This window comes from Pleurodeles waltl, chromosome 3_1 (assembly GCF_031143425.1).
Source record: "Pleurodeles waltl isolate 20211129_DDA chromosome 3_1, aPleWal1.hap1.20221129, whole genome shotgun sequence".
Lineage (NCBI taxonomy): Eukaryota > Metazoa > Chordata > Amphibia > Caudata > Salamandridae > Pleurodeles > Pleurodeles waltl.
The window spans coordinates 613,757,703-613,782,769 of NC_090440.1; the positions used below are offsets into that span (position 1 = coordinate 613,757,703).

Genomic DNA, 25,067 nt, shown 5'->3' on the forward strand with positions numbered 1-25,067 from the left:
GTCTCAGAAAAGCCATAGCTGGGCAAAAACTTTGTCCATATGGCTGGAAGAGAGAACAGGGATGCTGTTTCTCTTGAGTTGGAGCAGGGCAGGGATGCTGTCCTATGAGCTCCACACTAGGGCAGGGATGCTGTCCTAAGTGTTCTGAGGCAGTGCAGGGTTTCTGCACTAAAGTGTCTCTGGGAGGGTTGGAGGGGTGCTCCATGTGAACCAAAATGGTGCTCTTTTTGTCACCAATGTTAGTTATCCCACAGAGAGGTACTTCTACCTCAGGGAGTACAGCTTTGCCAGCTGATGATTCCCTTGGAACAGGTGCCACACCAGGAGAGGTTTCTCCTACCACAGGAATTATATCCTGATTGGCAGGGTGGTTAGGGGATACTGTGATGCCCTTTGTACCTGTTGTTGGAGAGGGATCCTGAGTTTGGAAGCCTTCTCTCCTTTGCTTTTTCATTTCAGTAGAAATGAGAGGGAACAATTCCTCTGGGATGCCCAGCATGGCTGCATGGGCATAAAACTCTACATCAGCCAACCTGAGGCCTCTAGGTCATTACCTAAGAGACAGTCTATAGGTAAGCTAGGTGATACCACCCCCTGCTTAGGGTCAGTAACCCCACCCCAACTAAACTGAATTATAGCTAAGGGAAGAAACTTAGTGGAGTTATGGACATCAATAATTTTATACTGTTGTCCAATGATGTGTTGTTCAGGAGCAACTAGGTTTTCAGTCACCAAAGTGATACTGGCACCTGTGTCCCTGTAGGCCAAGGCTTCAACACCATTTATTGAAACTGTCTGCCTGTACTTATCCATTGTAAGGGGACAAGCAGCCAGTGTGGCAAGGCCAATGCCACTAGGTGTGACAGAAACTGTCTTAGGACTGACTACCCCAGTTTCTATGATGGACCCATAAGTGAACCCAACTACACCCTTTGCTTGACTGTTGCCAGCAGTCCCACCACTAGTACCACTACTGCTAGGGGTACTAGAGCTTGATGTATTAGTGGTGGTAGGCTCAGGGGGTTTACCTGGACAGGACTTATCCCCTGGCCTATGGCCTCTGTTTTTACACACAAAGCACCAAGGTTTTTTAATGTGTGTGGGTTGAGAAGAAGAGGAAGAATTTGTTTTATCCCCACCCTCTGAAGAGTGTTTAAGATTTGAAGTGGGATCTTTGGTTTTACCCTTATCCCCATGCTTATCTTGAGATTTTTCACCATCTTTCTTCTTGCCATCCTTGTCACCACCTGTATGAACTTTTCTGTTCACTCTTGTTCTGACCCATTTGTCTGCCTCCTTTCCCAGTTCTTGGGGAGAGGTCAGATCTGAGTCCACTAGATACTGGTGCAACAAATCAGACACACAATTATTAAGAATATGCTCTCTCAGGATTATGTTATATAGGCTTTCATAGTCAGTCACTTTACTGCCATGTAACCACCCCTCCAAGGCCTTCACTGAATGGTCAACAAAGTCTACCCAGTCTTGTGAAGACTCCTTTTCGGTTTCTCTGAACTTCATCCTGTACTGTTCAGTGGTTAAGCCATAACCATCTAGGAGTGCATTCTTAAGAACTTTGAAATCATTGGCTTCACTTTCTTTCACAGTAAGGAGCCTATCCCTACCCTTTCCACTAAATGATAGCCATAGGATAGCATCCCACTGCCTTTGAGGGACATCCTGTACAACACAGGCCCTCTCAAGTGCAGCAAACCACTTGTTAATGTCATCCCCGTCCTTATAAGGGGGAACTATCTTGTGCAGATTCCTAGAATCATGCTCTTTTGCAGGATGACTATGGGGAATACTGCTGCTGCCACCATGGGGTTCTAAACCCAATTTCTGTCTTTCTCTTTCCACTTCTAAGGACTGTCTATCCAAATCCAGCTGTTGCTTCTTGAGCTTCAGCCTGGTTTGTTCCACTCTCAATCTATTGAGCTCCCTTTCTAACACTCTGTCATCAGGGTGGGTGGGTGGGACATGCCTTGAAACAGAAGTATGGTGAGAATGAACAGAAGGAGACCTGTCCCTAACAGATGGCACCCTAACAGCTTGGCTAACAGAAACATCACTTCTACTATGATGAGAAGGAATACTCTTACTGTGATGTGAGACTACACTATCAGTATGGTGTGACTCTACATCAGTACCAGCTATGCTAGGTTGTCTGATAATGGGCAGGCTAGGAAGTTTCCTTTCTAAATCTTTTGCTAGGGGTGCCCCAGGGTCAGATTGGGAACCATCAGCTAATTTCTCAACAGAAGTGGCACCTCTGGCCTTATCCAGTTCAACAAGCATATTAACCAACAGTTCTCTAGAGGGATTCTTCCTTACACTTAAACCTCTTTCTATGCAGAGACTCCTTGCTCCTTTCCAGCTAAGGTGATCATAAGCAAGTTTGGACAGATCAACAGTTTGGCCTGTGCCAGACATTTTTAGAAAGTGTTTAAGAGATAGCAAAAGTGAGAAAAAGGTTTTCAGAACTTTTGGAAAGACAGAAAAAAACTTTTAAAACTTTTTAAGAACTTTTTAGAAAGTTTAGAGGTACTTTTCAGCACTTTAGAAAAGAAGTGAGAAAAGAAAAGCAAAACTTTTTGGTTAGGTGTACATACACTGAACTTGTTTTGTATATTTTTCTCTTATGAAAAGTACAATGACAAAAGTGGTAAGTAGTTGCAAAGTACTTATCCCACCGCTGCACAACCAATGTAGGAGGCTGGACTGGCTTGTAGTGAGTACCAAGGGGTACTTACACCTTGCACCAGGCCCAGGTATCCCTTATTAGTGTATAGGGTGTCTAGCAGCTTAGGCTGATAGATAATGGTAGCTTAGCAGAGCAGCTTAGGCTGAACTAGGAGACGAGTGAAGCTCCTACAGTACCACTAGTTTCATATGCACAATATCATAAGAAAACACAATACACAGATATACTAAAAATAAAGGTACTTTATTTTTATGACAATATGCCAAAAGTATCTCAGTGAGTATCCTCAGTATGAGGATAGCAAATATACACAAGATATATGTACACAATACCAAAAATATGCAGTATAGTATTAGAAAACAGTGCAAACAATGTATAGTTACAATAGGATGCAATGGGGACACATAGGGATAGGGGCAACACAAACCATATACTCCAAAAATGGAATGCGAACCACGAATGGACCCCAAACCTATGTGACCTTGTAGAGGGTCGCTGGGACTGTAAGAAAACAGTGAGGGTTAGAAAAATAGCCCACCCCAAGACCCTGAAAAGTGAGTGCAAAGTGCACTAAAGTTCCCCAAAGAGCACAGAAGTCGTCATAGGGGAATTCTGCAGGAAAGACCAAAACCAGCAATGCAACAACTATGGATTTCCAGACGAGGGTACCTGTGGAACAAGGGGACCAAGTCCAAAAGTCACGATCAAGTCGAGAGTGGGCAGATGCCCAGGAAATGCCAGCTGTGGGTGCAAAGAAGCTGCTACTGGACAGTAGAAGCTGAGGTTTCTGCAAGAACGACAAGGGCTAGAAACTTCCCCTTTGGAGGATAGATGTCCCACGCTGTGGAGAGTCACGCAGAAGTGTTTTCCTGAAGAAAGATCACAAACAAGCCTTGCTAGCTGTAAGTCGTGCGGTTAGGGTTTTTGGATGCTGTTGTGGCCCAGGAGGGACCAGGATGTCGCCAATTGCGTCAGGGGACAGAGGGGGCGCCCAGCAAGATAAGAAGCCCTCTCAGAAGCAGGCAGCACCTGCAGAAGTGCTGGAACAAGCACTACAAAGAGGAGTGAAATGGTGCTCACCCGAAGTTGCATAAAGGAGTCCCACGCCGCCGGAGGGCAACTCAGGAGGTCGTGCAATGCAGGTTAGAGTGCCGTGGACCCAGGCTTGGCTGTGCACAAAGGATTTCCGCCGGAAGTGCACAGAGGCCGGAGTAGCTGCAAAAGACGCGGTTCCCAGCAATGCAGTCTGGCGTGGGGAGGCAAGGACTTACCTCCACCAAACTTGGACTGAAGAGTCACTGGACTGTGGGAGTCACTTGGACAGAGTTGCTGGATTCAAGGGACCTCGCTCGTCATGCTGAGAGGAGACCCAGGGGACCGGTGATGCAGTTCTTTGGTGCCTGCGGTTGCAGGGGGACGATTCCGTCGACCCACTGGAGATTTCTTCGGAGATTCTAGTGCAGAGAGGAGGCAGACTACCCCCACAGCATGCACCACCAGGAAAGCAGTCGAGAAGGCGGCAGGATCAGCGTTACAGAGTTGCAGTAGTCGTCTTCGCTACTTTGTTGCAGTTTTGCAGGCTTCCAGCGCGGTCAGCAGTCGATTCCTTGGCAGAAGGTGAAGAGAGAGATGCAGAGGAACTCTGATGAGCTCTTGCATTCGTTATCTAAGGAAATCCCCAAAGCAGAGACCCTAAATAGCCAGAAAAGAGGGTTTGGCTACTTAGGAGAGAAGATAGGCTAGGGAACCTGAAGGAGCCTATCAGAAGGAGTCTCTGACGTCACCTGCTGGCCCTGGCCACTCAGAGCAGTCCAGTGTGCCAGCAGCACCTCTGTTTCCAAGATGGCAGAGGTCTGGAGCACACTGGAGGAGCTCTGGGCACCTACCAGGGGAGGTGCAGGTCAGGGGAGTGGTCACTCCCCTTTCCTTTGTCCAGTTTCACGCCAGAGCAGGGCTGAGGGGTCCCTGAACCGGTGTAGACTGGCTTATGCAGAAATGGGCACCATCTGTGCCCATGAAAGCATTTCCAGAGGCTGGGGGAGGCTACTCCTCCCCTGCCTTAACACATTTTTCCAAAGGGAGAGGGTGTAACACCCTCTCTCTGAGGAAGTCCTTTGTTCTGCCATCCTGGGCCAAGCCTGGCTGGACCCCAGGAGGGCAGACACCTGTCTGAGGGGTTGGCAGCAGCAGCAGCTGCAGTGAAACCCCTGAAAAGGCAGTTTGCCAGTACCCGGGTCTGTGCTACAGACCCGTGGGATCATGGGATTGTGCCAACAATGCCAGGATGGCATAGAGGGGGCAATTCCATGATCTTAGACATGTTACATGGTCATATTCGGAGTTACCATTGTGAAGCTACACATAGGTAGTGACCTATATGTAGTGCACGCGTGTAATGGTGTCCCCGCACTCACAAAGTCCGGGGAATTGGCCCTGAACCATGTGGGGGCACCTTGGCTAGTGCCAGGGTGACCACACACTAAGTAACTTAGCACCCAACCTTTACCAGGTAAAGGTTAGACATATAGGTGACTTATAAGTTACTTAAGTGCAGTGGTAAATGGCTGTGAAATAACGTGGACGTTATTTCACTCAGGCTGCAGTGGCAGGCCTGTGTAAGAATTGTCAGAGCTCCCTATGGGTGGCAAAAGAAATGCTGCAGCCCATAGGGATCTCCTGGAACCCCAATACCCTGGGTATCTCAGTACCATATACTAGGGAATTATAAGGGTGTTCCAGTATGCCAATGTAAATTGGTGAAATTGGTCACTAGCCTGTTAGTGACAATTTGTAAAGAGAGAGCATAACCACTGAGGTTCTGGTTAGCAGAGCCTCAGTGAGACAGTTAGGCATCACACAGGGAACACATACCTATAGGTCACAAACTTATGAGCACTGGGGTCCTGACTAGCAGGGTCCCAGTGACACATAACAAACATACTGAAAACATAGGGTTTTTACTATGAGCACTGGGCCCTGGCTAGGAGGATCCCAGTGAGACAGTGAAAACACCCTGACATACACTCACAAACAGGCCAAAAGTGGGGGTAACAAGGCTAGAAAGAGGCTACTTTCTCACAACCACCAATGCTGCAGTGGAGGTCAGACCAATGCAGTGGTCTGACCTCCACATTACGAGGTTGGGGAGCAGATCTGCCAACCTACCGCCATCCCCGTGAGGATCTTCGATCCTAATGGGCTGATGGCGGGTACAAGTTGTAATCAGCCAGGGCGGCGCTGAAGTCAGCTGATTATAACCTTGTTCTCCACCAGCCTTTTCATAGTGGTACCACTGCCATGAAAAGGCTAGTAGAGAACAGGTGCAAGGGGCCACAGGGGGGTGGCAGCATTCTAGAAATGCTCACTATCTACTGTGCACACAGTGTGCATTTCAGTGGTACTGGTGGCTCCTGCCTGTGGCAGCATTGCTGCCAGCTCAACCATGACCTGGCGATAATGCTGCCACCAAGTTCCCACTGGGCTTGCAGGCGGAAACTTCAGCCTAGTGGGAAAGTCATAATGGGCCGGCAGGGAGGACTTTAGCAGAGTGGTGACCACCCCGTTGGGAGTTTGGCAGATGAGTGTTCCCGTCTGCCAAACTCGTATTCAGCCCTAAAGTTTTTATACCATTGTGAGGTACCCTTTAATAGGAAGCGCTGAACTCTTACCAACCAGGGAAACCATTCTATCTCCCTTAGTCAGCTAATTAAGTACATTATCAAAGAATTTCACTTAAACACTTATTTTTAAATAGTTCTTACTATGATGATGTTGCTATTCCTAAGCACTGTAAAAAGTAAATGCTTCTATTAGTAAATGTAATGATATTCAAAGTGTTGATTTCAGCAACAACAGCTCCTCTGCTAAGGCATTCTAGCATCACCCCCTGCTAGCAGCAGAAGCTGCAAACCTTTTACAACAAAACAGTAATAACCCATGTTTATTATCGTTTGTTGCTAACCCCTTCGCTGCCAGGCCTTTCCCCCTCCTGTGCCAAGACTTTTTTGGCTATTTGGGGCAGTTCGCGCTTAGGCCCTCATAACTTTTTGTCCACATAAGCTATCCATGCCAAATTTTCGTCCTTTTTTTCCAACATCCCAGGGATTCTAAAGGTACCCAGAGTTTGTGGGTTCCCCTGGGGGAGACCAAAATTTTTTACAAAATACAGCTAAAATGTAGCTTCAGAAGAAAGCAGGTGTTTCTTTCCCTGAAAACGGCATCAACAAAGGGTTTGCAGTGCTAAAATCATCTTCTTCCTAGCTTTCAGGAACAGGCAGATATGAATCAGAAAACTACATTTTTCAACACAATTTTGGCATTTTACTGGGACATATCCCATTTTTACTATTTTTGTGCTTTCAGCCTCCTTCCAGTTAGTGACAGAAATGGGTGTGAAACCAATGCTGGTTGCCGGACAGCTGAACATTTCTGAAAAGTAGACAACATTTTTAATTCAGCAAGGGGTCATTTGTGTAGATCCTTCAAGGTTTTCCTACAGACAGTAACAGCTAACAGCAGTAACAGCTAACATCAAATAATATTGAAATGGAGGTGGAAAAAAGAGCCATTTCTGTCCACATTTTCTTTTATAACTTTCTCCAGCTATGGCAGATTTTTAAAAGTAATATACCATTACGTCAGCTAGGCTCTTCTGGTTGTGGGAATGTATAGGGCTTGTATGTTCATCAAGAACCCTAGGTATCCAGAGCCAAGAAATGAGCTGCACCTTCCAATCAGTTTTCATTGTATACCGGGAATACAGCAATTCATTGGGTGAAATATAAATAATGAAAAATAGGTACCAAGGAAGCCTTTGTATTTCCAATATGGGCACAAGATAAGGTGTTGAGAAGTAGTGCTTATTTCCACACTTCTGAGTTCCGGGGTCCTCATACTAGCATGTGAATTACAGGGCATTTCTCAAATAGATGTCTTTTTTACACACTGTCTTACATTTGGAAGGAAAAAATGCAGAGAAAGACAAGGGGCAATAACACTTGTTCTTCTATTCTGTATTTCCCCAAGTCTCCCGATACAAATGGTACCTTCCTTGTGCGGGTAGGTCTAATGCCCGCGACAGGAAACGCAACATGGACACATCACATTTTTACATTGAAATCTGACGTGTTTTTTGGAAAGTGCCTCGCTGTGGATTTTGGCCTCTAGCTTAACCAGCACCTAGGGAAACCTACCAAACCTGTGCATTTTTAAAACTAGACACCTAGGGAACCCAGGATGGGGTAAGGTGTGGCACTCTCACCAGGTTCTGTACCCAGAATCCTTTGCAAACCTTAATATTTGGCAAAAAACAATTTCCTCACATTTCGGTGATAGAAAGTTCTGGAATCTGAGAGGAGCCACACATTTCCTTCCACCCAGCATTCCCCCAAGTCTCCATGTAAAAATGATACCTCACTTGTGTGGGTAGGCCTAGTGCCCACAACAGGAAATTTCCCAAAATACGGACATAGACACATCACATTTTCCCAAAGAAAACTGACCTGTTTTTTTTCAAAGCACCTAGCTGTGAATTTTGGCATCTAGCTCATCTGGCACCTGGGAAAACCTAGCAAACCTGGACATTTAGGAAAACTAGACACCTCGGGGAACCCAGGATGGCATAAGTTGTGGCACTCTCACCAGGTTCTGTCACCCAGAATCCTTAGCAAACCTCTAAATTTGGCAAAAAAAACTTTTCCCTCAAATTTCAGTGCTGCAAAGTTCTTGAATATGAGGGAGCCACAAACTTTCTTCTACCCAGTATTCCCCCACATCGCCCGATAAAAGTGATACCTCACTTGTGTGGTAGGCCTAATGCCAATAACCTGTTTTTGCGGGTGGGGGCATCTGAGTTTTTGGTCCTGGGCTCAGCAGCCATTGAGGGAAACCTACCAAACCCAGACATGTCTGAAAACTATACACCCAAGGGAGTCCAGGGAGGTGTGACTTGCGTGGATTCCCAAGTGTTTTCTTACCCAGAATCCTCAGCAAACCTCAAATGTAGCTAAAAATAACACATTTTTCCCACATCACCACAACGGCACAAATTTCCTACCACACAATGTTCCCCTCAGTCTCCTAATAAAAATGATACCTCACTTGTGTAGGTGGGCCAGGTGCCTGTGACACGGAAGAGACAAAATATGTTGCAATTGAGGGGGAACCAAAGCAGGTCCAAAAGGGCAGTTTGCAAAAACATGTTTTTAGGCTGACAAGTGATGCTGAATTTTTATCAGTATAGATGCGACAATGCTGGGTGGTAGGAATTTTGTGGATGCTTGCAGATTCTGGAAAAATTAGTGACGTGTGATTTCAAACAAAGTTGGAGGTTTGCAGGGCATTGTGAGTAAGAAAATGGTGCAGGGTGCAAGTGAAGCACACCACCGTGGACTCACCCAGATGTGTCTAGGTCCCGTAGATTTTTCTACATGGCAGCGTCCCAAAGTCTAAAAAGTGCAGCCCTCACCTTTCCAAGTGGGACGATTTTGAGAGTTAGACAAACTCTCATGGTCGAAATTTAAAACCGAAACCCAAAATAATCAAATGTCCTGCTGTTTGCCATTGCTATTAGAATAGGCTGATCTGCACCCCTGGGGGACAGAAATGGCCTAAAATAAATTTGTCCCCCAGGGGAGCGACCCTTACCTGGGGAGTTGCGCCCCATCTGTAAAAAAAAAACAAAAAAAACAAAAAAACTTGCGCCTAGTGGTTTTCTGCCTCCCTTGGGGCAGAGCAGCCTAAATAGTCTGATCTGCCCCCAAGGGGGGCAGAAATGGCCTAAAGTAAATTTGCCCCCCAGGGGATCGACCCATGTCCAAGGGATCCCCTTCAGTGAAATTGGAGCAAAAAAAAAATCCCTGATGTCTAGTGCTTTCGGCCCCCATGGGGGGCAGATTGGCCTAAGAAAAACAGGCCGATCTGCACTCAAGGGAGGCAGAAATGGCCTAAAATAATACCGCCCCCCAGGGGAGTGACCCTTGCCTAGAGTGTCGCTCCCCATCTGTAAAAAAAAAATGTTTTTAAATCCCTGATGCCTAGTGGTTTCTGCCCCCCTTGGGGGCAGATGGGCCAAATTGAAATAGGCCGATCTGCCCCTAGGTGGGTGCAGAAAAGGCCTTAATAAAATGCCCCCCAGGGGAGCGACCCTAGTCCAATGGTTCGCTCCCCTTCATTATTTATATGTATACAAAACTCCCTGGTGTCTAGTGGCCATTTCTGCAGCCCGATTGCTTTACGATCGGGCTGCAGAAATCCTCGGAAAGACTTCATAGGAAAGAAAAAGCCTTTCCTTTCCTTTGATGCCTCTCTGACATCCCCCATCCCCTGATTGGAAGAGAAATGCTTTCATTTTTTTTCTGATCGCCCTGGAAGCCTCAGGGCGAGATCACGCCCTGGCGTCATCAGATGACACAGGGGATGGTCAAGGGGAGGGTGGTGAAAGGGGAAGTGATTTCCCTTCCATCCCTGCAATTGGCCCATGTGGGAGCACTAGCGCTCCTCCCATGGGCTGGTGCAAGGCTGCAATGGTTACTTCTGTGGCGCCCCAGCGATGTGCCACTGGACATAGCCATTACGTCCATGGCGCCGAAGGGTTTAAAGGAGCGGGGCCATGGGGGTGATGAGCAGTGAGGGGACTGCACAGAGCACTCCCCTCAATGAGCATATATGTTTCTCTGGCCATCTCATGCTGGCCAAACACACATGCGCATTGTGCTCTTTCCAGCCCGGTACTTTGATGCCGGGCTGGAGAGAGCAGGCAGACTCTCCCAGTCTGCCTGGGAGCACTCTGGTTTGGTGCTCTCAGCCAAACCTAACACTGCTCTGAGCAGCGTCAGGATTGGCTGCAGGGCAGCTGGGAGCCTGTGCCTCCTGTCAGGAAGAAGGTGGCAATGAAGCGAGGAAGGTACGTTTTTTTTGTTTGTTTTATAATTGAATGTTTATCCCCCCGTGCAGCGACCTTCCCCAGGCAGCAAGCCTTGACTGGATTTCAGAATGATGAAAGGCTGAGTTAATCTTCCTTTAATTCAGATTTATAACCAGCGGTGTCCAAAAATGTCAGCAACAACAACTTAACTAAAAAAGCCAAATTATGAGGTAGACAAGAAAAGTGTATTCTAACTAGCTGGTATTACAAACTATGCATTCGTATTACGATTGTAAACTTATAGGCATTTGTGTAATTAAGCTTCTTCTTCCAACTATGTTCCCAAGTTTTCTCAAATTTAGGGCCCAATTTATATCTTGGCGGTATGTATACTTCACCGCCATGGTGTTGGGATATACATACCGCTAAGATAATAGTCTGCCTGCCAAATTTAAAAATGGTTTAAATGCTTACGTTTTATGACAGTGGGCAGAGACTACTCTGTCTCTGATGTGATTAAACCCCTCTGACGACCTTGTGGACTAAAGGTGTCAGAGGCAGACCTGAATTCCCGCCCACCTAATTAAGATGGTTGAAATTAGAGGTCAACTTTCACTGCCCGTTACTACCAAGAAAGTCCTGGCATTAAGAGGCAGTAGGAAACTGGTAAATTCTCTCTTCACCACGGGAGAACAGTCCTATGGCAAAGGGGGCAATTTCATTTTTTATTTAAAAAAGAAAATCCAGAGTCAGGATTTTGTTTTTGAAAATAAAAAATAAAACGATTTGGTGCAGGGCTCCATCATGTTGACTGAGCCCTGCACCAAACTGTAAATAGCATTTACAGGACTGCCATGATGGTGGTTCCCAACGATGCATCAGAAATTGCCGCCAATCTGGCAGTCATTTCTAAATCCTGTGCATACATAAATTAGGCCCTAAACCTCAACTACATCGGTCTGGCACATCTTTCTTGGTCTGGCAGATGTTTCCAGTTGGTAAGTACCAGTTCTTCAACCTACACTAAAGTGAGGAAGATGTGCTGGTCCGGGATCCCAAACACATCTACCCAAACCTGAATAATACAGGTGTTAGGAGGCAGAGACAGCATACTATCAATATATCCGCACAACAGTACCTGTGCAGCCTAGATGACCAAGATAACTGAGGCAGCTGAGTTTCAATATTCATTTCTAATGAATGGTGTACTGGATAAAATCCAGTGTAGGACATCCATTAGATATATTGCTTGCTATGACCATTGGTCAATCCCATAATCATCTTTACCAAAAGCATGCAGAAATTACATGAAAACAAACAAATCCGGTTTCCCGAAGAAGATCCTGCTTCCAAAATCACCCTTTAATAGAGGACAAAACCTCTTCATAATGTACCTGAATTTAGTCTGACTGGAGCACTGAATGGAGACATCATATGGTGCTAATAAAAGTTCAATGTTTTGTAAAACAATTAATAATGGATTCTTCCGCCCTTAGAGGGACTCAAAAACTTGCTTAGGGTAGGAATAAACAGACAGAAAGAATTTTTTTTAATGCACTTTCCATCCTACAAAATCCATCTGTGTAGAATTGTTTTTTACTACATATGATTTTCACTTTCACCATCTGGTAGTGGTGTCCAACATACCGTCAGACAAAAAATGGAAAACAAAGGCCCATATTTAAACTTTTTGAAGCTGAACTGCGCTAACGCAGTCCAGCGTCAAAAAGTTTACCGCCGGCTAGCGCTATACAAAGACAACGGCAGGGCTTCATATTTATGGTATGAAGCTAGCCGGCAGTAAGGCCTGACTAGCATCTTAGAAAACAACGCCAGCAGGGTTTGGGAGGCATAGGGGGAACAGGGGGTTTAGCATCAGAGAATGACGCTAGTACGGACAGAGGCAAAAAAAATGCCACTGCCCAGACTAGTGTCATTTTCTGACGTTAGAACCCCATGGACATGACTCCTGTCTCAGTTAAGACAGGAGTCATGCCCCGCCCAATGGCTATGCCCAGGGGACTTATGTCCCCTGGGCATGGCCATTTGGGCCCAGTGACATGTAGGGGGGCCTAAGTTAGGCCCACCCTATGGCACAAAATGTAATACTCACCCATACCTACCTCTACCTAACTGGGATGCGGTCCCCCATCCTTAGGTGTCTTCATGGTGTGGGTGGTGGTGGGTAAGGGTGTCCCTGGGGCCATGGAAGGGCCATTATTTAAGGTCCCCATCCCCCCATGGTAGATTTTAGAATGGGGGGATAAATATGGCACTAAGACCATATTGTCATTTTCTGCACTGTAACGCCTACCTTGCATCTCATTGACGCAAAGTAGGTTTCCACGTCCAGAAAATGACGTAAAGTCCATAACTTTGGCTCTAGACGTGTCTAGCACCAAAGTATAAATATGGAGTTAGGTTTGCGTTGAATTAGCGCAAACTGAGTATATATATGGGCCGAAGTCTTAAGAATCGTGCGATCAAGCGCAATGTGCTAACGAAAGGAAAATGTTATTGTTTGAATGATTTGAAATGTGGAGGAAAGAATATTAGTTCCCTTTGAAATCAAGTTTAAGTGTAAACTAACATTTGAGAAATGATGTATTGATGGTTGAGCCAAGAATTCTTTAAATTTACTAATTCCTCATACAAAATACACAAAGGTGTCATGGTTTGTTTCAACCTCTCTAAAAAGACACAATTAAGAGTTAACATGTCTCATTTCCACTTCCAACGAGTAAGACATTGTAGAATATTTGTACACTTTAAAAAAGATAAGAAGCAGATTGTTTAAATGTGCTGTGAGACAGCTGAAAATTATTTCTTCTTTTAACCTTTCCTCTACTGATGCCGGTCATTGGCGTAGCAATCAACAGTGCAGCATGTGCAGTGGCACCCGGGCCCAGTGATGCCAGGAGACCCCAATTACAGCTGTGTTTACCACTAAACCAAGGGATTGGTTACACATTTTCCATGCCTGCACTAGGCCCAACGGCAATCATGCTCAGCCACTGATGCCAGTGTGTAATTTAATTAGTTGCAAGTCACAAAATGCTCATAGATTGTTCAGACTCACCTAAACACACATGTGCATCAGAACAATAACATTGGTGTGTGGCGAAAAGTTGTTTTGTTTTTTCCAATGTAATCATGCACGGCACTTAATTTCCAATTAAATAATTCTGAATAGAGGATTTCTAAAATGCTGCATTATGCCCTGTTATCCTCAATCATCCCTGACATGAGGGGATGCTGAAACACTTCGGCAGGCCTAGTTCCAGAACCAGCTCTCAGTTGATTCTCCAGTGTTCAATCTGTGCTAGTAATGTGTGGTTTGTGTTTCTGACTAGGATTGGTTCTCTGATAGATATTCACCAGCTAGGAGCCAATCACAATGCAGCATGTCGATACTGTACAGCTGCCTATTGTACAATAGTATTCAAAAGTAAAGGAGTACACATGGAATAGAGAGTCTTTGCTTTGCTCTTCTTCAGGCTGATTAAGCATGCTGCTTTCCTCCTACTCTTCCACGGGTGTCTTTCCATCATAGTTACCAGATAGTGGTGGGATATGCGTGAGGCTGCTGTGGTAGAAACCAAGGTCGTCAACACAAGACCTGGCTAATTCATAGGCTATGAGCCAGATGTACAAGGCCCTTTTTCATTTCCCAACAGTTCAAATTGGTTTTTCTGACCACTAAGAAATGCAAAACGGCCTTTTCTGATGTACAAATGTCTTTAGGAAATCGAAAATTGCGATTACTACCTTGTAGAAATCACAATTTGCGATCCCCAGACTAGGAAATCACAAATAGAGATTACCTACTTGAGATTACTATTCTGATGTACAAAGCATTAACTAAATGCAATTTGGGCATTTATGAAATGCAATTACCATCAACTCGAAATTGATGTAAACCATGTGCAATTTTTAAAAAAGCACTCCAAATTATTTTTTTTAAAAATTGCAATAGGGCACACCCTTGGGCATGTGTGCGCTCTACATGTGCACCACTATTTTTGGGGTGCACCAAGGGAGGCCTTTTTCTCATTGCCATCCTTGGTTTTACATTTCCCAAATAGCGAAATCGCTATTTGGGAAATGCAAAACCGGCCCATTGACAAAAATGCAATGGCATTGCTTATTTGCGATTTCATTATAGTGATTCCTACGGGAAGGAGCTAAAATGGCGGCCGGGATGGATGCCTGAAACAAGCGCTCCGTCCAGGGCTTGCCAAAAATATCCTGTAGGGCACCCCCCGGAACCCCACTGACATACTGGGAGTGGCGGTCTGCCCAGGGCGGGACGGAGCATCTTGCGGGAGCTGTACGCCGGCCGGACCGAGGCTGTGGCGCCGTAGACTGCCCGTGAGGCCGGGAGCCGCGAGACGCGGATCCTGACCCAGCCGAGGATGCTGGGGGGGGGTGCTGTGCCGGCAGACCTGAGCGCGCCTCCGCCCGGCGGCACCCGCGCCCGCCTGGCTTGTCGAACAGCCAGGGGGTCCGGGGGGCCTGGGGAGCGGGCCTCCGCCCTCGCTACGCCGGCCGGGACTCACCTCGCTGGGGCCGGAACTCGGGAGCAGCGATCGGCGCTCCCGCCACGCGGAAAAGCACCCGCGGGGGCGACGACGAGGGCCCAGGACTGGGCCATAACGCCGCACTGAATCGAGCCGCGGCGGAGGAGGAACGAGCCCCTTCACCGGGCCAGACAGACTTGCCTGCCCAAGCGGGGGCGCACCGTGGCTCTCGGCCTGATGTGGGGCCAGAAAACGTGCTGAATCAGCAACCACAGGACACTGAGGTGAGGGGGAGGCCTGCCGGGGGAGGCTCAGCTCACGCGGGGGGAGCCATCAAGAACTCCCCCCCTCTTTACTTCTTCCTCTGCCGACCTGCGGCTCCAAAATGGCGGCGCACGCCACCCAAGCATGGGAGGTGGCCCACTACCGGAGATCTGCACAGGGGCCCCACTGACCTCGCCCCGAAGGGCTGCTCCGAGCCGGCGGCGGGCATGGACTGAGAGCGGGGGGGCCACACCTGGGTCCCATTGACTAGCTGCGAGAAGGAGGAAACTGGCTGCTCTTTGCTCCCTCGGATCTCTGCCAGCGGCTGCAGGAGTGGACACAGAGCCTGCCTGGGGGCCATACACCCACTCCCCTCCATTGACTTGCCCTGTTGTGCTCCCCTTCTCTGCCTCCTGCCGCGCCCCCACTCCTCTCTGGGGGCGCTACTACTGCCTGACTCCGTCGCTACCCCTGGGGGAACCAGCATCCTAATTTAATATATATGGGACTCATCCCTGCAAGGGGTGCAACATATAGCCCTGGGGCGCCCCAACGCCGAGATCGACGGGTGAGTTGGCGGCCACCGCACTGCCCCGCGAGCATACCGTCGCACGATCTGATCACTCAAAAGCTAAGAATAAGCTCCTTCTTAGCTTTACCAGCTAACGTCACACCCGGAGAGTAAAAAGTACACGTCATACCGAGGACAACAGGCAAAAGGCCAGTTCGCCGAGAGGATAGCGCCAAGCCGAGCGCAACAACATCCCACAAGGCAATTTCCAGACAGCCACAATGGCTGGCAGGGCCAAATCATCAAAGAACCTGGACCGCAACACTCTTGGAACAACACCCAATGACCAGCAGACAAACCTGTCCCTACAGTCATTGGAAAATACTCTCATGTCGCATTCTGCACAGTTTGAGAAAGTACTACAGGCGATCATGGACACTAAATCTTCCTTGGAAAACAGAATAGATGCAGTCTCACAAGACCTGAATCGCTTACGTGGGGACCACCGTAATTTAGCGGAAAGAGTGAAAACGGCTGAAGAAGGGCTCTCCGACTTAACCCCTACGGCTCAAGACAATCAAAAACAGATCCAGCGCATAGACGCAGAGCTGAAAGTGCTCTGGAGGAGATCGGAGGAGATGGAGAGCAGGGCGCGTCGCAACAACGTGCGCTTCCTGGAGTTTCCAGAAAGTATGCGGCAACCAGACTCGGAAATATCCCTGGAACAGTGGCTTATCAAGGAGGTGTTAAACGGAGCTCCATCTAAGTTTTTCTCCGTGGAACGGGAGTACAGAATCCCGGGCAGACCCCCGGCCCCAGGCCAATCACCTAGACCACTGATCGCTAGATTTCTAAACTACAGGGACCGAGACGCAATATTACAACAGTTCCGCAACAAAGGCCCATATAAGTACGAGGACTCAACCATCAATGCATATCCGGACTTTACACAGGAGGTGCAGAGTCAACGCAAATCCTATGTTAAAATTAAACAGCGCCTGCGTGAACACAACATAAAGTACGCCTTGCTGTTCCCTGCAAAACTAAGGGTGGTAGTTGAGGACAGCACCCACATATTCACCACTCCTGAGGACGCTTGGACATGGCTGCACGCCAAGGGCCACGCTCGCCCCCGGGAAGATGCGGAAGGAGATGAGGAATGGCAAACCTCTTCCTCAAGAAAGCGGTCCAGGAGGCGCGCCAGGGGCCAACCTAACGACCAACAAGTAGCAGAAGAAAGAGCAAGAGTACTGAAAGAGACTCCCTTGCTAATGCAAAGCAACTTCGCGACTGCTAGGAAGCCCCCTGAGATGGGCACGGACTCTGACACGCCCAGCTCCGCATCCACAATAACAGGAGAGCTAGGTGGGCCGAGGGTCACCCCCAGATCCGCGGACGAACTTTAATTGCACACAACTGCTCCGCCTGCCCGTTGGCACTAACATTGGCTGAACTCTAAAGCCACTGGGGGCCCTGGGGCGACGGCGGAGGCCGAGGTCTATGCGCCTCCAGCAACGAGTATCTTTGGTATAAATGTATAGCTAACTGATGCAGGGTGCTTCAGGGGATGGTGCGGGAAGCGCGGGGCGGAGTGCGGAGCAGTCTCACATCCCAGGGGTGCCCAATGGTATCAGCAGACTAAGGGCCTCATTACGACCCTGGCGGTCATAGACCGCCAGGGTGGAGGCCGGAGGGAGCACCGCCAACAGGCTGGCGGTGCTACATCAGGTATTCCGACCACGGCTGTGAAGCCGCGGTCGCCCAGCTGGGTCCGGCGGTTTCCCGCCGGATTTCCCCCGGCTGGGGGAATCCTCCATGGCGGCTGCATTCCGACCCACTTCCCGCCAGCCTCTTCCTGGCGGTTTACACCGCCAGGAAGAGGCTGGCGGGAACCGGTGTCGTGGGGCACCCGTCGCACCCCAGCAAATCCGCCGGCTCCATTCGGAGCCGGCTTCATCTTTGCTGGGGCTTTCCCGCTGGGCCGGCGGGCGATCTTTTGAAGATCACCCGCCGGCCCAGCGGGAAAGTTAGAATGGTCCCCGCGGTCATTTGACCGCGGGGTGGTGTTTGGGTGGTTTCCGCCCGGCGGGCAGCGCCCGCCGCCCGCCGGGGTCGGAATGACCCCCTAAGTCTGCGGAAAGATGTGAGCCCGTAAAAGAGCCACATCTGGTAGATATGATAACTCCACCACGGAAATCCAATCGGATACGGGTTTTTTCATGCACTCACGGGTGTAGTAGTTTCACACAAGTTGTTAGAAGGTTTGGGGATCCATTTGGGGTGGGTGGGGTTAGTAGTTTAGTAAAAATGCACGCGTCGGAATCACTCAAAACACAAGGAAAACAGCTGCACACGCCCCCTTTAACAAACAGCTCTGTCAGAGGGGCAGTGACCAGGAGGGCCAAGCTCAAGGACCAGAACCCAAGCACAGAGATATATCCCAGAAACCCTTATGGCGCCTCACGGGAGAAATAACAAAAACCAGTATGTCATAGTAACATGGAATGTGAGGGGCCTGGGAGCGCCGAGTAAACGGACCAGAGTACACGCACGCCTTAGGCGACTAGGAGTACACATTGCCATCTTACAAGAGACACACATGCTGGAAGCGGACTTGCGGGAGCTGCGCGCAAAATGGGGGGGCCAGCTAATAGGCACTGCGTACTCAGCTTTCGCGAGCGGGGTGTTGATCTGGATAGCAGCCGGGGTCCCATTCCTCCTATCGGCACACAAAATAGACCAGGGAGGTAGATACGTGGTAGTGGAAGGCCAGGTGGATGGCAGACAGTTAGCTGTAGTCGGTATATACGCTCCAAACAGCGGGATTGTAGGATTCTTGGGCACTCTCACACCAACACTATTGTCAAATCCAATGGCTCCGGCCCTCTGGGGCGGAGACTTCAATAGCACTCCAACTGCAACACTGGACAGATCCAACGCCCAAGCGAGTTCGATAGTAAGTAGGAAAACCCCAGGCCCCTTGCAGAAATGGGGAGGCGATATGAGGCTATACGACATATGGCGCTTAGAACATCCGCAACAGAGGGAATACTCATTCCAATCAGCCCCACACAAAACCCACACTAGAATAGATATAATATGGGACATCCAGGACATAGGAGCACTGGTCAGTGAGACAGAATACCTAGCGAAGACACTGTCGGACCATGCACCACTGAGAGTAACACTGAACTGGGGTAGGACACGCCAGGCGATCCCCACGTGGCGATTACAAGTGGAAGCCCTACAAGATCAGGCATTTGCCGAAACACTGAAATCCACAATAAGCCAGTACTGGGAAACAAATGCCATGACCGCAACATCACGAGCTATAGAGTGGGATGCCCACAAAGCAGTGGTCCGTGGACTATGCATATCCTCCACGTGGGGAGTAAGACGCACCTTACAGGCGGAAATCGGCAAGTTAGAAAAGGACCTTAGAGCGGCAGAAATAGCAGTAGCGCTAGGGGAAATCCCCCACACAGTCCTAAAAGAAAGGCGCTCAAAATATAACGATGCTGACAGCAAACTCCGCTGTCACGATTATAACTATCATCTAATGCGTATGCAAACAGAAGGGGATAGATCGAGCAGAATGCTGGCGTGGCTGCTACGTGAGGATAGTCAGCAATCCCCAATAGGGGCCATACGCGTCGACGCACACGTCATGGCCACTACACAAGCTGAGATAAACGGAACGTTTAGAGAATATTACTCAAACTTATATACCAAACGCACCTCATGCACTTCTCGGCAACTCGAGTCCTTTCTCGCGGGCTCTCTCCTGCTGCAGCTATCACAAACTGACAGGGAAACAATCGAAGCTCCCATGACAATGGGAGAAATAGAATTAGCCCTAGCGCAGATACCCAGGAATAAAGCGCCTGGCACAGATGACCTCCCGTTGGAGTATTACACTGCCTATTCGTCCTGCCTAAAGCCTCACCTGCTGAAGGTGTTCGAAGAAGCGTGGACCAATGAATGCCTGCCCACATCCCAGAGAGAAGCCATGATAGTGGTGCTCCCCAAACAGGGCTGTGACCCCACAGATGTCAAATCCTACAGACCACTATCGCTCCTAAACTTAGACTGCAAAATACTAGGCAAAATATTGGCAAACAGACTAGCCCCCATCATGCACACCCTAATAAACGATGAACAAAATGGCTTTATACCAAGGCGTAACACCTTCTTGAATATCCGTAGATTACTGAGCATAATGGGAGACACTCCCCCAGATGCATACGAAGAAATGGTGCTCTCGCTGGATATCGAAAAGGCGTTTGACACGCTAGAGTGGGACTTCCTCCTGGCCACAATGCTTCGCATGGGAATAGGCCCCAATTACATACGCTGGGTCTGGACACTGTATTCCAGCCCACAAGCCAGGGTGAAGAAGGGCGGGTGATTTCCGACAGTTTCTTGATCACTAGGGGCACGAGACAGGGCTGCCCCCTATCCCTGCTATTGTTTGCTATAGCAATGGAACCATTAGCGGCAAGAGTACGCTTCATGGAACGCAGCTGGGGAATAGTCAGGAACGGGTTCCATCACAAAATCTCCCTATATGCAGATGATGCCTTAATATATATCCGGAAAGACTACGAGGTTGTTCCCTCAGTAATATCTTTACTGGCTGAGTTCGGAGACCTGTCAGGTCTAGTGGTAAACTGGGAAAAGTCATGTGCGTTCCCGCTATTAAAGTGGTCTCCTGAAAGACAGGGGGCTCCTCCGCTGGGGCGTCTGAAATGGTGCTTTGAAACGTTAAAATACCTCGGGATAAACATATACCATAACACAGAAGATCTCAGAGATGGGAATCTGGGGAGGGCGCTGGCCTCCATAAAAGGCTCGCTGCAGTTTTGGAACAAGCTACTGCTTTCGCCACCAGGGAAGGTGGTGATCGCGAACATGCTGATTTTGCCTAGGCTGCTATACTACTTCGCAGCCTTACCAATAAGTATACCCAAAAGCTTCTTTGGTAATTTGAATACAGCGCTGCTGCAACTCATCTGGGGCGGTGGCAGACCGCGTGTGGCCCTAACCACGCTGCAACAACCAGTTGGCGTGGGTGGCCTGGGAGCCCCCAACTTCGAATGCTACTACGCAGCCGCACAGCTGCAGTGGGTTCAGAATTGGATCCATAGACCAGCGCTGGCAGAGTCCGTGCGGCTGGAGTCCTGGTTAAAAGGGTCCCCCCAGCTAAAGTGGCTGGCATCCAAACATCCCAAGGTGGAATCTGTTAATCCATTGCTGGCAGTGGCGCACGCGTGCTGGGCTAAATATGTGCAAAGTGGGGGTAACAAGCTCCCCTATTCCCCGTACATTCCGTTGGACCACCTCCCGGGGTGGACCGGGGCCGGTACGCAAGCGTCGACTGCGTGGACAGAGGCAGGCGTGCAGACAGTGGGCGACTGCTTTGAAGACGGCAAGCTAATGTCGTTCGAGGCCCTACAGGCCCTCACCGAGGGGAACCCCGGCCAATTCCTGGCATACCACGCCATATGCCACGCAATTAAAAAAACGTGGGGGGCAGGTACCTCAGAATCAGATTCCTCTCCTGTAATTCATCAAATCCTACAATATGATGCCCAAATAAAAGTAACATCAAGCCTGTACAAAATCCTTAATAAACCCCCTTAGTCACATGCGGAGAGAGCATGGTGTAGGCATTGTAAGCTGAGGCCTGTACCTCGCTGACCGCTGAATGCACCTTAATTCGAGTGAGTGTTTTTTTATATCCATTGTACCTATCAAGACCTTTCATAGCGTTCTATGAGCCATCATCAGTAAATAACACAGCACTCCTTCAGTCTTCTCTCCAGGCCCATCATAGGCATGTTTTCTGTGAAAACATCCTTCAGTAGTGTATTTCCACCCTAAACTTTGCACCTTATTTCTATAGGGGCTCGGAATCCTTGTACAGGCAAACCCCATTTTTGACTGTTAAAATCAGAACGACACATCTCTCTCTCACACACACTCTCACTCTCCCTCTCTCTCGTTCTCTCTCTCTCTCTCTTCCCACCCAAAAAAATGCATATATCTGCACTTTGTCTCCGCCACCTCCCTTCTTGTTCCAGAGGCCAGGGAGTCCAGGCAATCAATATTAAGGTGAGTATCAATATTGAGCTAAGTCTCAACATCACCTTAACTGAGAGTGAGCATGCAGTCTCTCTTATAAAAGAGGTGATCTTGTTTGCAATGCATGGGATGTTAAAGTCACTCAGTTCTTCTAAAGGGTGCCTAAAGCAACTTCAACCTTTTAACACATTTTTCAGCACCTAGTAGCACTTATGGTATTCCCATGACCTACAGGGTTGGTCCCGACATTTTCTTGAAGCATCCCAAGATGTTTAAGTGTTTTACAGTTTTGTGTAGCAGAAGTTCATCTCACTGATACTCACCTGTGACTACCAGCCATGGCGAGGAAACTTTGGGGATGAAATCAAGAGAGAGGTCCAGTACCAGGGCACGCTAAAGGATGGGTGTGTTGTTTCGTCATGTGCCACCTAGAGCAAAGGGAAGAAATATAGAACCAGTTAGTATCCTTGACAAGCTTCTCCAGAAAGTGAGTTCTCTGTCCATATTCAATTTGTATGCAAATATCATTTAGACTGTGGACCTATACTGCTATCAAGCATTTATATTATTTGTATTTGTGCTGCTCATACCATGCCCACTCGGAGACTTTGTCCACAAGTGAAGTCTGTCTCATTTTTTACGTTACATCAAGTATTTTCAAGTATTTCTACTTTGTTTTTAATTTTACAATTTAAATAATACAAAGCCTTGAAACAAAATAATTTCACATTAGGTGTAAAATGAGACAATGCTGGGAGGTCCTTCAGCAACAGGGTAGAAGACAAGGAAGGTTTTGAGGGTCTTACTGTGGGACAGGAGGGACAGTATTTTTCGGACCGAGAGGTACAGGTTCCAAAGTCTGGGGGTTGCCCAGAGGAAGGTCTGAGCCCCCTGCCTGCATGTTTTTATTGGTAATTAGGCAAGAGAGTTACAAGAGGAGTCTGTTGGGGGCACGAGTGGGGATGTGGTTTGCAAAGGTTCGGAGAGCCCAGGATTGGTTATTCTTATAACCATGTATGTTAAGGTATGCATTAAAAGGTTAATCTGTCCATTCTGCTACATATTTTAAGGACATTCTGCCCATTCAGCCAATGAAGGATTTGTAGGGTTGGGCCTACAGGATATCTTCATCAGTGTGGTCGCCAGCACTGTAGTGGAATTTTTACTTGGGAAAGCTTGCACTATAGACTGAGCTTCCTTCATAGCCAGAGCAGTCATCTAGGGATTTTTTTAAGTATTAAGAGCCTCTTCCTTTCCCTTTCTAAATCCACCACTGCCCACTGTGCAAAAGACGTCTGTCAAATTGTTATGAAGGAAAATCTTAAAAATGTTTCCGACCAAATAACTTAATTGATTGTAGACCGCAGGGTGGCGTTAGGCCTGCGAAGAAAGCGCCAAACCCGGTTAACTCTTCCCAGTTCTACTCTGTTCCATAGACACTGTTATTTGTCATGCATTCTCTATTAAATCTGGGTCCCCTAAACACCCATGTTCTTCCTATATCTTTAATAACGTGATGGATAGCATTGGCCCTGTGCCTTAATCTCTTTCTAACAGTTTGCGTGTAGCAGTTTCTGTCAAGATAAAGTACCCATAGTGGTTATTCTTTCCAAGAAAGCATTTGCTGATCCCGAGCTACTCAGAAACCTTCTGTCTACATCTCTTCTTCATTTACCTTCTAAGTAATTGTAAAGGGAAATTAATAAACAATTGGCTTCAATTATTGACGAAAACAACGTATGCTAAGATAGAATGCTGCCCTCTCCACAGTCAGGAAGTGCCTTCGTGGAGAGGCTGATGATATTTGTGTACTGCTTGATAATGGGGGACGTGAGGCTCTGATACTGGTAGAATTGCGGGTGGCATTTGATGCTGTCTTCCACTTTATTATTTTGCACAGTTACATTCTGTAGGAGTTTCTGGGATGAGTCTTTATTTCATGAGGTCTTAACTCCATCTATCTTTCTCCCACCATTCTGCTCGTCCCTGAGGCCTTTTACTGGTGGCATTCTTCAGAACTCATCCTTTAGTCCCATACATTTTGACATTTGACTCTTCTGCATGCCCGAGCAGTCATGGATTTTCCCTCGTCACACGCAGGTGAAAGTTCTTCATCACTTGCAACAGATTTTGTGTGCGCCTCGCTGCAGTCGCTGCCTGGAGGAAGTCCAACGTGCTTAAAGTGAAAGGTGGCAAGTCTGAGGTGCTCCTCTTCAGTGGCTCGCCCGCTGTGTGAGCTCTGAGTTGGTGGCTTTCATAATCAGAAACAGCATCGTTGCCCATGAGGCAGCCAAAAATCTGGCAATTATGTTTGACTCTTCTCTCACTTGTACAATGCGGATGAAGACCTTGACATTTTCATGCTTATGGTTTTTAAAGTTATTGCACTTCTGCATTTTGATTCCTGCATAGTTCTGGTTCAGATTATTTTGTATAGAGTATAGCAACTCCTTATATCTTGGTCTTCCAAAATATTTACTTCAGTGGTTTCAACTCATTCAACATCTCGTAGCCATGCTTCCTATTAGGCAGCCTTCTAGGAGCCCCATTTCCAGTCACCTCAAAACATGCCATTGGTTTCAGCGGGAAAACACCTCTGTGTATCTGTCACCGGCCACTTGTAATTTTAGTCCTATGTTCCTGTGTCCTAGAATTATTCATTGTGTTGCAGGGCATTCCTTGACTCCGCAGAAACCTATCTTGACAACATCCCTCGCATTAGACACACTCACTTCCCTGCGAGAGAGTACTTTTATTATCTAGACCATTAGCATTTGAATATTATCCCTATCCATCTCTGCTCTGAATTTTACCTTCTAATTTCCGAAAAGATCTAAAACTATTGATTTTAGACCGATCTTTCTTCTCATTTGCTACCCTATCCTTCTGCCTTCTGAAAAGGTTGTTAGCACCAGGGTCCACAGTACTGGGTAATACTAATGAAAAAGTATTACCATCTTTTGCACAATATAAAAATACAGAAAACGAAGCATGAAGAATGTATATTGCTAAATTAAAACATGCAATCTTCTGGTTCTTTTGACATTGAGAGTTATCATCGGAGTTGACAGCCAGCACCATCTGATTCTGATGCATTATTAACAAAATAAGCAGATATTT

The 25,067-nt window shown here is 47.7% G+C and overlaps 1 protein-coding gene across 1 annotated transcript in view; it reads right to left on the reverse strand.

Moving 5' to 3' along the window:
- The window catches only part of LOC138283521 (interferon regulatory factor 3-like), a 165,428-nt gene extending 150,206 nt beyond the window's left edge, over window positions 1–15,222 (reverse strand). Inside the window, exon 1 of the mRNA XM_069221460.1 lies at window positions 15,128–15,222. Coding sequence (XP_069077561.1) covers window positions 15,128–15,222 — 95 coding nt within the window. The remainder of the gene's footprint in view (window positions 1–15,127) is intronic.
- Window positions 15,223–25,067: the final 9,845 nt, after the last annotated feature.